The sequence below is a fragment of the Gavialis gangeticus genome, unplaced genomic scaffold (genome assembly GCF_001723915.1).
Source record: "Gavialis gangeticus isolate Ggan-Ray unplaced genomic scaffold, GavGan_comp1, whole genome shotgun sequence".
NCBI classification, from domain to species: Eukaryota; Metazoa; Chordata; order Crocodylia; family Gavialidae; genus Gavialis; species Gavialis gangeticus.
In genome coordinates, this window is record NW_017728997.1 from 24895289 (window position 1) to 24911304 (window position 16016).

At 47.9% G+C, this 16016-nt stretch overlaps 1 protein-coding gene and 1 long non-coding RNA gene across 2 annotated transcripts in view; both read right to left on the reverse strand.

Annotated features, from left to right (window-relative positions):
• LOC109289075 overlaps positions 1-616 on the reverse strand; it is a 6289-nt gene extending 5673 nt beyond the window's left edge. The window contains exon 1 of the long non-coding RNA XR_002095288.1: positions 142-616. This is a non-coding gene — a long non-coding RNA (uncharacterized LOC109289075). The remainder of the gene's footprint in view (positions 1-141) is intronic.
• NCKIPSD (NCK interacting protein with SH3 domain) overlaps positions 1-16016 on the reverse strand; it is a gene marked incomplete at its 5' end in the record, with an annotated part of 108515 nt that overhangs the window by 44301 nt on the left and 48198 nt on the right. Inside the window, 4 exons of the mRNA XM_019504607.1 lie at positions 623-1251; positions 3631-3718; positions 9140-9341; positions 11315-11427. Of these exons, the coding sequence (XP_019360152.1) occupies positions 623-1251; positions 3631-3718; positions 9140-9341; positions 11315-11427 (1032 nt within the window). The remainder of the gene's footprint in view (positions 1-622; positions 1252-3630; positions 3719-9139; positions 9342-11314; positions 11428-16016) is intronic.

A 16016-nucleotide genomic window follows, 5' to 3' on the forward strand; every position in this document is an offset into this window, starting at 1 on the left:
CCTGCTGCACCGCCACCTCTGCCATGGCAGCCAGCCTTTGGCTGGGACAAGTGTAACCTCCCTAGGCTCCATCAAGAACATTGCCCAGAGTGCCACAGTCCTGCAGTATCTGCATCCACTGATATGTCTTACTGCTGGCACTGTCCTCTGGGTCTAGAAGCTCTTACCTCTCCAGCTCTCATGTTTGCTGGCAGGCTTGTAGCATGCTGGCTGCCATTCCTTGCCCTGTTCCACCTCCCTGCCACCCTAAAATGCCTACCTCCTCTGCAGCCTGCACACAGTGTACCTAAAACCCAAGCCAAAGCCTTGACATCTCCAAATGTGCCCCTTCTCCGCATCCTGCTGCGGCCCATCTGGAATGAGGCCCTGGGCAATGCATCAGTTGGCCAGTTCTCTGTTGCTAGCTAGTCCCACTCAGAATTGGTCTCCAATGCTCTCCCCTCCCTGCTGGTCTTTTGCACACCTTTATCAATCAATTCATTTTACCATGGGACTTTCTTCCTTTGTTTTGCTCCGAGGCTGAGAACAGAAAGACAAACTGCTACCTAGAGATCTCCTTCAGCACTTTGCCCATTACTTGAGCCTGTTCCCCAGCCTTTGCAGAGCTTGGTATTTCCTTTACCTTGCTTTCCACTAGGGAGATGAGAATCTGCTCCATGATGCTGCTGGTCGCTGGGACGTTGCTCTGTATGTGGCCAATCACCACGCCGATGGCCACCCGGGACAGCTCATAGCTCAGGTTTGTGTTTCTGCGCACCAGCTCGATTAGCTCAGCACCAATCGTCTTCGGCACTGATACAGCCAGGCTGTTGGGTTCTGGGGCCAGGGACTCCAGGGCAGTTGCCTTTTTCTCTTCAAGGGAAAGCGAGTTGAAGGCTTCTAAGCCTACTGGGGGAGCCGGAGTGGTCTTCTTGACCTGTGGATTCTTCTCCCCATCCACAGTGAGACACCTCTGAAGCCCTGCTTCAGTTGGAGGGGCCGGGGCAGCCCTCTTGGTCTGAGGAGATCTAGTTATACCATCCTTTCCTGAAGTCTCATGCTGTGTGTGGACAGAAGAGCCAAAATCCAAGCTGCGTGATACAGTAGTGTGGGCACTCCTGCTGGGCACGGGTGGCGGGGTGTTGGTGGGACTGGAAGTGGCTGTTGGGAGACACATTTCCGAGGGAGTGGAACCAGTGTACAAGCTATCGAGGGAAGTGGAGCTCACAGAAGAGGCACCAGAAGCTGACCCAGAGGTGATTTCCACAGCATCTGAAAAAGAAAGGCCTTAGCAATAGCATCAAAGAAAAAGGAAGAAACAAATTGCCACAGCCCAGTCCATTAAGAAGCTCATTGTGCATGCTACCAAAGCAGTTTAATTCCTTTTCCTGGCTCACTTATCTCAAAGCAAAATTGTATTAGCTCTCTCTTGAGCATTCCAATGCAATCACCTCTTTAGTGAAGGGGAAAAATCCTATTCCACCGAGATGAATTTGTTTCAAAGAGCTCACAGCTTCACAGGGTGAAATAGCTCAAGGAGAAAGGAATCTTTTCCCCCTAATTTAGACAGTAACTTTTTCCCCCCACATACTGAGCATGATGGTTACTTCTGACATGGCTGAATACCAAGATCTGTAAGACTGCACCTTGTGGCAAGCATCTTCTTTCCCTCCTGCAGAACAGACCATGCAGTTGGTGTAGTGTCAAAAGCAAGAAAGAAGCACTAGAGCATTCAGCTGGCAGGCACCTGTGGTTTCTCCCTCTAAGCATTCTAGATGATTAACTTCTAATCCCCAAAGACATATTGCTGGCTGCCCTACCACTACATGATCACTCGCTATGGTTTATTTTGGGGTGTGCTGTCCATTTTAGATATGGCTAACTCCAGCCATAGTGCTTATGCCATTTCTCTAAGGAAACCAGCTCAAAAGCTAATTGGCCTCTTTGTCAGGACATTTATTCCCCCATGAGCCACAATATTCACACAGCTTTGCCTTGCAATTTCTAAAAAAACAGGACTGCAGAAAAGTATCCCACATTGGCCTCTCATAGCTCAGCAGGGAGACACGGTCATTCAGGCAGAGTGACAGAGCCCAATCACTCCCTCTCTGGACCCCAAATTAAGAGATTCACAATCTGTGGGAGGATGAAAGTCCCCCTTCAGGATGACCTTGATTCCCAAGGCGAATTCACTCCAATTTTGTATGCTGCACCGGCATTCACATCACCGCTCACTGTTCTTTGCTGGCTCACCTGTTTATCCACAGAAAATAAAAAACTCCTCAGGCAATGAGCATTATCCCCAGGCAAAGGGAGAGAGATCCTCTTATGTCACCAGGACATTGAAAAGCCTTTTCTATGCTCATGCTGTGTGAGGCTTCAATAATCTTATTCTACAACCAAGTCCTATCACTAGTTGCACATCACTGGCTGAGAAGCACCCCCCTCCCTCCCCCTACCTTTTGAAACACAGAATACTGGGATCTTGAGCACCATTTGGTCTCAGGTCAAAGACAAGTAGGGTTGCATGAACTATACTATCTCCTAAAAAGCACTCCCCTATTTTCTACCTTCCTCCTCTTTCTAAAGATAATAGTCCATACGCTGCAGCTTCCACTGGATGTCCCCTAATGAAAGGGGTAGTGAAAATTAATCACAACTGTGCAACCTCTCACTGCTGTAGTGTGGAATGGCACAGGCCGGGTGCCTGTCCCACGTTTCAATTACCTGCCCAGAATCAGTCAGCTCCATCCTATATCTCATGTAATCACTGAGGAGAACATGACTGAGGTTGGGTGGAGCTGGCTTTGGTCACAGAACAATTGTGGCAGGACAAGAGAAAACCATGGCAAGGCACCACCACACAACTAGTGTCACAACAGAATGGCTTTCCTCATTCATATCCCAACTAAAAATAGCTCCTCAGACAGGTGTCAACTATATATTTATTTGTGTCAGCCCATTAGCACTTCTGCCGTCAGGACTGCAAGTTTTCACACCCACAATGGGGTCAGTCGGTCTGTCTGCAGGATGTATGCAGATGATTTACAGCAAGGGACTGCAGGTGGCATGCTTCTGCCTTTTGGCTAGACAAGGGACTGGCTTTGCCAAACTCTAACCTGAGGAACAAAGAGCTGGCTGGACTGCCAGCAAAAAGCTCCAACTGAATGCAAGCCAGTTCCTCACTGCATTAATACAGAGCTCCCCCTGGCGACTGACCAGATTTATCGCATCCAAATGCAACAACATCCCCCCACACACCCCAACTTATCATTCCACCCGTCAAAACAATCTCAGTGGTATTTGTGCAAAACTACTGGACACAAGGACCCCAGCCCACTGTGGCTGCAGGTGTCTTTCAAGGAAGCAAGCTGAGCAGAATGTTGCAAACGCTGCTTTTGGAAACCCTGCCTCCAGCCAACACTGAACTCCTGAGAAGTGTCTAACTCCTTTGGAGATGATGGGGAGAAGAATCCATTGGTGCTGGACCAATATTGAATTACAGGGTAGGGAGAAAACACAGGTCCCCAACCCATCGGTGTTATATTTAAGAACCAGGAGGTAAATTTTAGCCCGTTGTCCCAGCTGCTGACAACACGCTCTCCCTCCCCTCCTGCCCAACATCCAAAAAGAGGGTGTCTATCTCCTTACTTTTAATGGGCACTGCTGTCTGCGTGCTCTTGCGCTTTTCTGGTGGTGGTGGCGTGACGGGAGCAGCTCGGCGTGGCTGCGGTGGGATCTAGAAGGGAACGTTTTAGAGCAATCAAAGGAGGCTGACAATAAAGACATTCGGTGTTAGAAAGCCTTTCTTTGTGCACACGTGTAAATTTGTCCTTACGTCTCATCATTCCATAAAGATCCCTCAGGAGGACAGATATTAATAGGCAGCTTCCCGCAAGAACAAAGCCAAACTCCAAAACCCCCCCCTCCCATTGACAGGAAAAACAGTGGTTGTTTAATTGCTATGTTCAGCAGCGTGCAACATTTGTCTCTCGCAGACCTGTCAAGCATTTACTCCTTTCTTATTCCAGATGCAATCCCACACATTCGCCATGACTTTATACTGCTCTCAATAGCTCCACAGAGGCAGCAAACAGCACATATTTAGACGCTCTTCTGGAGAGATCCATCGCATTAGCTACAAATACCCTTGAAGACAGACAAAGCCAAGGACTGAAGATATGTAAATTCCCACCCAGTTCATACTTTCACAGCAATTTCTATCTGGGCAGGGAGAAAGGCTAAGGCGAGAATTGTTGTGCAAACTTAAAGCCCAAGGCTTTTCCCTAACAAGAAGCTTCAACTAGAGTGCAGCACTAGACTCCCTACCAACAGCCCTTCCCCAACATAGCTGCTTCCCCAGAAATAATGGAAAAACAGCAAGGTCTCCGATGGCTAACACTCCAAGGCTCTGACCTCTCATGAAAGCAGGGACCCTTTTCATGCTTAAATATGCCTTTGCCACCTACAGTTTCGAGGAATGCAGTGGGCCACTGGGAAATCATGGCTCATGCTGAATATACTCAGCCAAGTTCAGTAGTTTTCTCCTGGAAGCAGATTTCACCAAAACTCTGAGATTTATATAAGCTGCCACTGACCTCCATCCAGCTTGGACCCACAAGGCCTGATCTGGTTTGAAGCCAGCATCCCCCGCGCTCACAAATAACATTTAAAAAAAATATGAGGTTCCTTTTATTCACCTCCTTGTTTCAGAGCCATTAGCTGTACCTACAGCCTTGAACAAGACGTGTTAAGAATCTGAATGGTGTCCCAAATGGTACAACCGAGACCCAGAGGAAGTACCCCGCCTGGATCTACCATGCTCCATTGGTAGACCGTATTCTTAAAGAGTTGGTTTCTCCGGAGCTGGCCATTGCTATGCATTCTGCCAGGTTTGATCCTGTTGGGAGGTCAAAGTTGCCTACCAAGAGGCGTTTTCTTTGTTTCCTGCCACCTGGGCACTGCACTGTGCACTAGGTCCTGTTTCCTTGGCAGGTTCAGCCACGATACTGACTGTACACTATGGACACAGTTCTGCGTACTTCAGAAATATCCTGTTTCATCTCAGAATGACACAGTAGTTCAGACTAAATTGGAAGCACCTGAGCTCTTTACATGGCAAGAGGGTTAGAAGTCCCCACAAGATACTCAACTGTGCAAACTGCTTTTTCCAGAGGTTTAGAGCCTGGATTTATTGACACCCAGGCAATACTGTGATGTACTCTTTATTGTTCTTCACCACCCAGCTTTTCTACTTCTATGGCAGGTCAGGTAAATGAATGCAAGAAATTGCTCCCACATATGGACCTTATGCTGGGGAATCAAGCTGAGCTCTGTGTTCACTTAATGCCCAAGCTCTTTGCTTATTCCCATCCCCGCACAGACGTATCGTCAAAGTGCTATATAGAATCTGAACACCGAACTGGCCAGAATCCAGCAATGTACTTTCTTGCCCTTCAAGAATGATTAATCTTTGGCCCACAGAGACTGCACAGCTGTGAAAGTCGCAGTGGAACAGAGGAGGTCTCTGCAAAGGGCTGGCATGGCAGAAGGCCCTCCCTGGCTCTGATAACTGCAGCTGTGCTAAAAAAACAAACAAAAAAAGTCAGCCCTATCTTCACAGAATGTGAGGGAGCTAACTTTACAGGACACAAAGCCACTCGGCTCAGTGCACTCATGATTAGACAAGCAGCAGCATTTAGCAGCCAGCTCTGGCTGGCTTATAACAGCATCCTCACACTATTTGGTAACCTACAGGGAATGGTCTCATTCCTGAATATTTCCATGGCTTCACGTACCCTTCCAAATTTGTCCCATATTTAGTTCTAATTATTATAGAAGTAATGGCTGTAAAATATTGCCAAGTACCACAGAACATAACCCATACACAGAGCTACAGACACCCACTTGCTAGGGGCAACCAGAACTCTCTCCTGGACAGTGAAGGTACAATAAAACCATCAATCTCAGCAGAATCCAAACTGCTTCATCCAAAGAAATCTAGATTCCTCAGTTAAGATGCAGGTCTTTCAAATGTGATGGCAGTAGGTCCTCAAGCATGCAGAGCACTCCTCTGCCACCTCCCCACCCCTGCCTGGCAGAGCTGTGTGCAGCAGATGAGGTGCAAAGGTGCCTGGGAGGCAGCCCCTGCCTCGGCCACAAAGGCTTTGCTTTTCACCAATCAGGAGTATTGAGCGGACAGCACTGAGTTTCTCTGAAACTGACAATCTTTAGCAAAACTGTCAAGAATCAGATGGATTTCACTTAGCAAAACTGTGGGCAACAACTCAAAAAGATCCAAATGTCTAGACAAGGGCTAGACGGAGATTTTTTTTTTTTAATATATTTTGTGTTCCAGGTCAAAATCAGCCAAATCGCATTGATTGAGTAGGCAGAACTCAATCAGATCTAAACACTATGCATGGCGCTACAACTGGAGAGCATCCTCGAGCCCAGCCTCTCACCCTGGGACTTCAGATACTCTCAAATTCACTGGCAGGCATCCTACATACAGGCTCAAGCCAGGAGGTCTTGGGATTTGGATGCCCCAGAAACTACAGGCAAGCATCCTTCAGATACTTCTTACACTCAGTCTTAGCCCACAAGAGGCCAACTGCTTTCCCCAGCCCTCGCTAAAGTCCAGAGTTGATTGGAGATAGCATGAGACAGGCAAGAGGCTCTAAAGTTTGGGTCATTTTCAGAAACAAGTGAGAAGGAGCTGTGCAAGGCATGGGCTATCCCGAGACTTGCACAAGACTGAAACTTCAACCAGGTCCAAGAACAGGTTTCAATCACTTTCCTCTTCACAGCACTGGTGTCAGGGCTGAGCTGAGGCCTGGAAGGGGGAGAGGCTCAAAAAACAAAAACAAGTCAGCATTGCTCCAAGACTGTCTTGGGTAGAAAGAAAGAATGCCCAACCCACTAGATCTCTTGGTGGCCAGCCTAGAGGAAGAAATAAGGCTGGTGCCCGCACACAGAACTAAAACAGCACTGCTGTTATTGGCTTGCTCAGCTCTCCTGCTCCTGTTTAATCCAGATGTTGCTGGGATGGACTCTGTGGTCTACAGAAAAGCCTCTAAGAGCAGGAGCACAATAAGCTTATCCCCAGGTAGGCAGCCTACCAAGCATGCAGAGATGCAGCAGGTTTTATACCTTTTGAGATTCCAAGCCTCCTCTTTAGCATTGGTTATACAAATGCTCTGAATCTTCCCCCTCATGCCACTCTAAGATGACAAATTACGTAAGTGTCCAGCTTGGATTTCTCCCACCACACATTTTGTTCAGCTCAGCCCCTGAGAAGCAGGGAAGCAAAGTCTGAGTGCAAGTCACCAAATAGCTCAAAGGTTACCAGGGCAAACAGCAAGACATAAGCAGCATACCCGAGTGGTCAAAGGCATCTCCCTTCAAGCATCTACTCCTCTCAATGTAATAGGTCTTTTTTTAGGCTGCTTCAGAAAGTGATTGCCTTAAGAATGAACTAGGGCAGCCTCTGCTTTTAGCAGGGGACACAGGGTGCTTCTGTTGCACTTTAGCATTTCAGGAACATCCCCATCCAGCAGTGACAGTCAAATTAGCCTGGTCAAGGGGCAAGCACAGTCTTACAAAGGCAACAACTTGGAGTGGGCTCAGAGACCCAGTGTAGGAGGGAGCTGGGCCTTCTTATTAAAATCAAGGACTTCAGTTTCCTCCAAATCTTCATTGCAACTAGGTAAGCACAGCCTTACAAAGAAAGATGGGGATTGAACATTGCAGAGGGTTTTGTCTCCATCTCATTTTGCTCTAACACACCTGGCTTTCCCCTCCAGAAACCTTCAGAAGTAGGCTGGGTTTGTTGCCTAGAGGAGAGTAGAAATAGAAGGGAGTTGTATGGATGCCTATATTCTACTTCATTTACCAGCCTCTTTTCTATCTGCGTAGACTTCAGGTTCCCTTGTAAGTCCATAACAAGCCCCACCTACCATTGGTGACAGATACTGCTGTAATCTAGGTAAGCAGGTCATCTCTCCAGCTTCTTCGTCGAGAACAAGTAGCTCTGAGTTCAGGTGCCTTGTCAGGTTATCTTACATGGAACAAGTTTGTCCCCACAGCAAACAAAGCACACAACAAAATAAGAAAGTATGCAAGTAACAAAACCAAAACTTGTGGTCATTCCTCAGACCTAGAAAGGGGCACCACAGGCGCTGTGCTACTCCCTCAGCATGCCAGCCTCCTCTCTCCCTGTAGCTCCACCTTCATTCACTGGTCACCAGCTGCAGCTGGTTCCCAGCCTTCCAGCCAACCAGACTCTTAACTGCTGACTACCTGCAGCTGGGTCCAGCTCCCAGAAGGTTAAGCACCTCCTTACTTTCCGACTCCAAGCCATCACCCTGAATAGATGGGGCAAACCTATACTACCAGCACAGCTGTGGGAGGGGAAATTCACTGCACTTACATCTTGGCTTCATCTCCAACCTCCCAGCAGCACCCCTACAATGTAATTGGTTAGACCCTGAACAAGGGCTGTAAAGACTACTTTGGCCTTCCTCTCTGAAGACTTGTTGATGCCCTACAGTAACCTTGAAACATGCTCTGTTTAAAAAGAATTCTGCTTATAAGTCATACTTCCTGTGTTTCCCCTCACATTCATCATTACTAGAGACATACGCACGAACACAGGGTCTTTACACTTTACAGCTTCAGCAGAGGAACAAGCAGATGAAGCTGTTGAATTTCTAGGGGAACATGAACCTAGTTTTGCGCAGATTTTACAAGAAAGAAACAAAAGCAGAGGAAAAAAGTTTGACATAAGCAGAACTGTCTCCAAATATGATATTTTTCAAAGTATTCCCTGAGTAGTCAGCAGCTCTTTAAAAAGGTGTCAAGAAAAAGACAGTAGCATAAACTAGACCAGAACTGGTGCATTTACATAAAATCTCACATCCTCTGGGAATCCAAAGTGCTTCACAGATTTAAACAGTACACAGGGATTGTATCAGCCACCCTGGGACGGGACAAGGCAGCTGTTTAGCAGCACACAATGAATCCACACAACAGTTCAAGGCAAGCAGCAGAAAAATCATTCTTCAGTTTTAGTTGACTATGGAGACAGTTTTCCTGTGCCACACAACAGCAGGAAGAATTCTGGAAGCAGGCACATAGGAGATGCTAATGCTGATGTTACCTGGTAAAGACTTTCCTCATTCTCTTGGAGCTCGGTGTTAGGGAGGCTGTGGTGTCGCTCATATCCTGTCCGGCACACCCCATTGGGCTGCCGTGCCATATCTAAATGGTGATCACTAGAGGACGGGGTCATAGTCATGCCCTGACTGGCTGGCGAGTGGCCTTTGCGGGATACAGTCTCCTTTCGATGGTGGATCAACTTCCTGGCAGATGGAACAGGAACAGCAACATTAGGGATGCAGAGGGAGACAGGAAGTCACTATTCTAGGTTACAATGCTCTAAATTTAGGTACTGGACAGTACCTACAATGGATCTCTGCCTAGAGAGACTACTTACTGATGGTGGAACAAGTCCATTTCCGTAAGAGCTTCCTCAGAGGGGAAGAAAAAGTCATCACAAAAAGCAGAGTTCACAGAAAGGAGAGCACTTCAAAGAACTAAGGTTTAAACATCATGTTATGTGCTTCAGAACACTGGCGCCTCTGCCTCACATCAAACAGTGATGGACACAAAGTGGATGTGCCTCAATCTACAAAACTCACATCTCATAACAACCATTTGTCAATGGTGCATTACAAGGATGCCCTCCTCCTCTGACTTCCATATCTCCAGCATCCAGCTGACTACCCAAAATGGTTTAAGTTGGTAGAGGCAATGATTTCTTAGGGTGATATCTTTTATTGGACCAACTATGTAGAGTTGAGACAATTAGACAAGCTTTCAAGTGCAAGACATTTTTTCCCAGGTCTCCAATCACAGGGAACCAGGCACAGCATAGTGGAAAACAGCAGAGGGGAGGGTGAGAGAAATGCTCAGGGGTAGCAGACCTCAGATAATTATCAGCGAAGCAGTAAAAGGGGAAAAACTCAGTGCTCCATGCCCCCTCCCCTACCCAACCAAGCCATAAAAAAGCAATGAGTTCTGGATACCAACAAGTGAGATAGATGACATTTGTTAGGTGTGCTTCATTCTCCCATATCTTTTTCCCCAATAAGAAAATTGCATGCATAAAAGATCTGTTTGGTTTTTGTGAGGGTGGTGTAGTGGTGTGGGGATGGATTCAGTTCCATGGGGCTCTAATGGAGGAAGTTTCCCAGGAGGTCACTCTTAAGAGACAACCACCCCAAATTGCAGACATACTTGTCAACGTATATACACACCAATATGAAGAAGTTAGTCCCTTTTGCACCTGAAGCCTTACACACAACTCATCAGCCTTCCCAATGAGAGGAGCAGCCAACCCCGAGTTGCGTGTAAAATTCAGAGGCCACTACCATTCAGTGCCCTTCTGTTCTAGGGCAGGAGATTTACAAACCATTCCACTATCTGCAGTTTCCCCATAGCAGATACACTGCACAAATTCAGTCCTAAAACTGCTCTGTACCACTGTTATGACACTGTACGAGCTGGCCTTTAAGATGCGTCTTAAGTGTTTCATTGCCAGGGCCTGGACTGCAGCCTCACAGGGCAAAAAGACCAAGCTACAATCAGGAAATGAGGACTCCCCAGCTGGAGACAAGCACAGCTAAATATCATCCAAATGAAGCATAAAGATCCTTCCACTACCTCACTCATCAGGCAAGACTGACTCCTTCTGGTTAATTTGTCTAACCAGGTGCAGCTCTAATGAGAAAGGCCAAGCGACCTGGGAGTCCAGGCAGGGGGTAGGGCACAGATCTGCACTTGATAGATAGGAAATGCGAACAGCCAAAAAGCAAGAGATCTCCCCTGGCCTGAGCAACAAGGGCCTCTTCACCCACCTGCAGAAGGAGCTAGCAAGGAACCTTGGATATGAGGCAACACCCCAATTCACTGAGGTAAGTTTAGATTGACAAACAGTTGTCCAGGGAGTTGGAGCTGTTCTGCAACGGGCAATGGGGGCCTATGGCTGGTGACTGGGAGAAGGGGATATAGGAATAGGCTGGGGGCTAGACTGCTCACCTGGCTCCATTTCCTGAGGAATGGAGGGATAGCCCTCAGCACGCCAGAGCTTTCTTTGCAGTGCTGGGGCCCTAACTGGCAGCTGCCAGCCCAGCAACCCCTTCTTAACCACAGCCTATACAGGAGCAACCAAACTCATGTTGTGCCTGTACTGCTGAAGTCATGTCCCCCACCTCCTCCAGACCAACATAGCCCACTGCTTCCCCCATCTGCCCCAGCTATCTGCTATACTTACTGGAGGACATCCCTCTGCTCCAAGTTGTACTTGCCCCCATTCTTCATAGCTGCATTGTGTATAGCCTCAATGGCTCGATCAATAGACTGCAGAACCACATCTTGTTCCAGTACCTGCAGGACACAGTGTGGTGATACATATTACCATGCCACTTCATTTTCAGATGCTTTCGATTTGCAACTTACAGCAGGTGATAAAAGTAAGACAACAGAGACATCCGACAACCAATGGAAAAAAGAACTAAGGTTTTAAGTGTTTACTCAGGTCTACAGCTTGTCTGCACTGTCCCAAGCTATTCTTTATTCATTAAAATTAAGTCTGTCTGTCTTTCTCTCACAATTTTGAAAAAACCACCAAGTTATATATAAACTTGGTAGTTTCTCAAACAGATCTCTTTAAAAAGAAAAAAGGAGACAATGTACTCAAAATAGCTTGCGTCTTTTCAAGATTCAACATCAAGAAAAAAAATGTTTGGAAGAACCAGCGAGTACATTAGAGCTTCCTACACCAGCCTCTGAGTCTGGAAATTTCAACATTTTGTTGCAAGATGCATCATACAATGTCACCTTCAGATCAATTCACATTGTAATAAGGAGCTTCTGAGCTTCCACTGCAAAACCTGCTTTGTTCCAGGCTTCATTCCTCCTGCTGCCCTCACCCAGCTCCAAAGTAACACACAGAGCAAGACTCTGGAGACCATGCCAAAATTGGAAGGCCCTTGTGTGGCAACTGGCTACAGTGTTTGCATGTTTGCTTACTTGCTTGTTAGTTTTGTATTAATTTTGGTGCTTGAAGTAGGTTTTCCAATCTCCCTCCCCCCCAGCCCTCCTTGTATTGCTTACCCTTGGAATTACAAGCCTACCTAAACAGCCAGTTTAAAACATTTGTTGAAGAAACTAACACTAGCTTTTCAAGACGCTAAGCACCAAACTTCATCCAGTTCATCCACACAGGGTGCATCTACACAAGACACTGACTGTGAGGTAGCTGAATAATACTGCACAGTAGCATGTCACAACATCAACAGTATTAATATGTTACTGCGCAGTATTATTAGACTACTGCAGTTGCATCACTTAAGAAGTGTTTGCCAGCATTACTGCACATTTATTTCATACTTGACTATACCAGCACTAAATAAATGTGCGTCTTGTGTAGGCACACCCACAGTGTCCAAAACCTCACACAGCTGAAGCATTTTGCTCAATCCAAAATTATACCTCAGCCTTCCTCAGACATGTCATGGTACTTCCATTTTAAGTGCTTTTGCATCAAGCCCCATCTACACAGCTTTCAAATCCTACATCAGATTCCCCCACCTACAGTAGGAGATAGTAACTTTAGGCCCCTGACAGACATGCAAGTAAAGGTGGGATGGGATCTGATGTGTGATTCCCCACAATCAAGCTTCCTGCCATTCCACACGTGCATAGCCAGAGATGCGATTGTGGGATCCCCCTCACACCTTATTGCCAGTGCAGGGGGAACCTAGGATCACAATCCAGACTCTCCCTGCAGCGTCAAGTAGCAAAGTCCTGCGGCTGTAAGCTTCATCAGCTTACAGGACTCCCAGCCACGGGGATGCACCCCGAGGGTGGGAGTCCCAGCGCAGTCACACATACTATTAACAGCACAATAAGAACCAGCACAAAAGTTATTACACGTTTTTTGTGTGAAATAACTTAGTGGTTTATTCCTAGATTTATCACATCATGGACTTCTATTAACGAACAACTGGGTAACAACTTGGGATGCGATTAACTGGTTAATCAAGTCTTAAGTATAACACGTGCCAGGGGCCTTAGCTACACAAGATGAGCTGCACGCCAGCCAGAAGGCCTGTACAAGAAGGGCTGAGGTAGATGGCAGCAAAAAAAACAGGGAAAGTTTGAGTTTACTCCCGTATTTGTGCCAGTAAACAAAGCTTCTGAGAGTACGTATTCAGCGTCTTCCGAAGATCTAAGTGCTTTAGCAATGATAGGGCTCGTGTTTCTATACAGCCAAGCCCAGGTCTAGGACAGACCTTGCACTGGCCAGTCATCTGTCCAAGATCACAGCATGTCACTAGCAGAATTATGAACAGTGCCCAGGAGCCCCGACTGCCAATTTGCTGTGCTGACCACTAAACACCACTGTGCTCTCAGTTCCATGCAGATGACGGTTGCAGGGGTCTGGAGTCAGGCACTGGCTGCATCTGCCTAAATGCTGAAGGTCTTCATCTTTTTTTGCTTTGTCCCTTCCCTGCATGGTAGCAACCATTTATCTGGCCACAGAACACTTGGAAGCTCATCAAAGATGCACCTTAATTGGCCGTGGGGGTTACTGCCATGCAGCATACGGCAACCCCCTCCCCACAGGGGCCAAACACACTGCCTCCACAGCCCTGCTGTGCAGTTTTCTGATAACACACTATGTATTATTTATACACCGATTAATTACTAAGCCAAACGTGTATTTGCAGCAACCTGCAGACAACACTGAAAAACTCCACAACAAGGCAGTGAATCAAAGTCCCTCTCTGAAAAACACAGCATTTTTCAAAGAGAAGAAATTTAGTTTTCTTGGAAGACAAGAGATAAGGAGAAAACAGCGGGGGGGGATTCAAATTCTGTTCATATAAAACCATCAAATCCCTAGAATAGCAGGTCGGGGGCTGAACCACCACTCAGCGCAGAAAGCAACTCGGGAAGAAAGCCTTCGAAACGGCCCTGTTTCCATCTATAACGAAAGATCTAATTACGACACCAAAGCAGGGCTCACTGAAATCTACTTAAAAGGAGCACTGGGGAGGGAAGGCATTTCAGAGAATGCATTTTATTTTCTGAGAAGATGGGGTGGGGAGGAGATCAAGGCATTTCCTCCAGGGAAAGGAAAGAAGAAACAGTAAAGAAATCATCAGTGCCTCCTTCCAAGTGACTGGGGCAGGTCCTTGGAAAGCTACAAACAGCCCCCCCTTCCTCATGTTTTAGGCCCTCTGCTTGCAAAGCCCCCAAACTGCTTCTAAACACCCTACCATTTGAAAGATTGATGCAACTCTTGCCAAAGCCCTACAACTCTACCAGAGGGGTCCAAGAGCCTAATGCAGGCATGGGCAATTATTTCAGTTGGAGAGCACCTTGATGAGTTTTGGTGAACTGTCAAGGGCCACAAGGGTAGCCCACCCCCCGGTCACCATCTTGGGACCAAAAGTCCCATCCCTAACCTCTGACTTCTGCCACTGGAAGTCCCTCCCCTTGCCCCTGGATATACTCCTTGGCGGGGGCAGAGTGGGGAGGATCATCTTGGAACCAGGAAAATAAAGTCATATATTAAAAGTCAAACAGCTACTGTAACATATTTTTATTTTAATTAAAAAAAAAACATTTTTACCATGATTTGTGCTTGTGCAGTGTATATAGAGATGATTGCATAATAGCGCAAGAATAAGAAGTCTTGCTCTCGTATACTGTGTGAAGAAGTGTGTGGGATGTGGTTAGGGGGGTGTAGGGTATATTTGGGGGCGTGTATATTTGGAGGGTTGTGGGGGTAGGAGAAATGGGGAACCCCCACACTCCCTCCCCTCCCACCCCCACAAATGGCGCACAGCTCCTGCTGCTGGTGACAGCAGCAGCAGCCCCTCAGAGTGCTCATGGCCACCGCAAGCACTGCCACCCGGCAGTGCGTGGCTCCAGCCAGTTCTGGGACCTGAACATGGTGGCAAGGAGCAAAGCCAGGCCAGTCTGCCTCTATCACGCAGGGCTCCCCGTAGCATACATGCAGCTCCCAGCACTTGCATGCCACTGGGAGAAGCCCTGTGTGATGGAGTCGGCTGCCTTCCCCACTCTCTACTGCCACATGCAGCTGCTAGGACTCTGTCAGGAAGAAAGGGGCAAGGCTACCTGCCACTTCCAGTGGAGGCTCAAACCACATATGGCAGCAAGGAAGGCAGCTGGCTCCATTACACAGGGCTTCCCCCAGCAGCGCACAAGTGCCAGAAGCTGCACGTGCCCTACAGGGAGCCCCACGCAATAGTGGTGGGCTAGCCTGACTCCATTCCTTGCTGCCACGTGCAGCTCCCAGCACTGGCTGGAGCCGTGTGCTGCTAGGCGATGTCACCTGCACAAGCCACAAATACCCTGAGCTCCCACTGCCTGCTGCTGCTGACAACAGAGGCTGTGCCATGGGGGGGGGAAGAGAGATTGTGTGAGGGAGTCCCCACCCCCCCCAAGCTTTGCACTCCTGCCACCCCCCAGGATGTGGGCTCCAGGCTCCTGCCAGCCCCAGCCCTCACCCCACCCCCACCACTGCTTCCCTGCCTGCTGCCTGGAGCAAACACTTCAGCAGGGGCAGAAGGAGCCACTAGAGGCTGGGGAAGTCAAGCTCCTCTCCCAGCAGCTGCAGCAGCAGCCCTGCTGTGTGTGCTGGCTGGGTTGGGCCCTCCTGCACAAAGGGTGGGAGTAAGGCATGCGGACTGTGCAGGGTACAATTGGTGGGCACCCGCAGGCCAGGTGAAGATTGTGGCAGAAAGCCACCTTGGTTTCTCCCCAAAAATCTCTGCCTTGTAACCATGTGTTTAAAATCTCTGCCCTGTGACTCTGTGATTAAAATCTCTGTGCTGTGACCAGTTGATTAGGGTGGGCCCAGGAGAGGAGACCACACCCTCAGCCTGTCTCTTTAGGTAACTTGAGCTGGCTGCATTCCTGAGGGAGGGGGGAAACCTGCT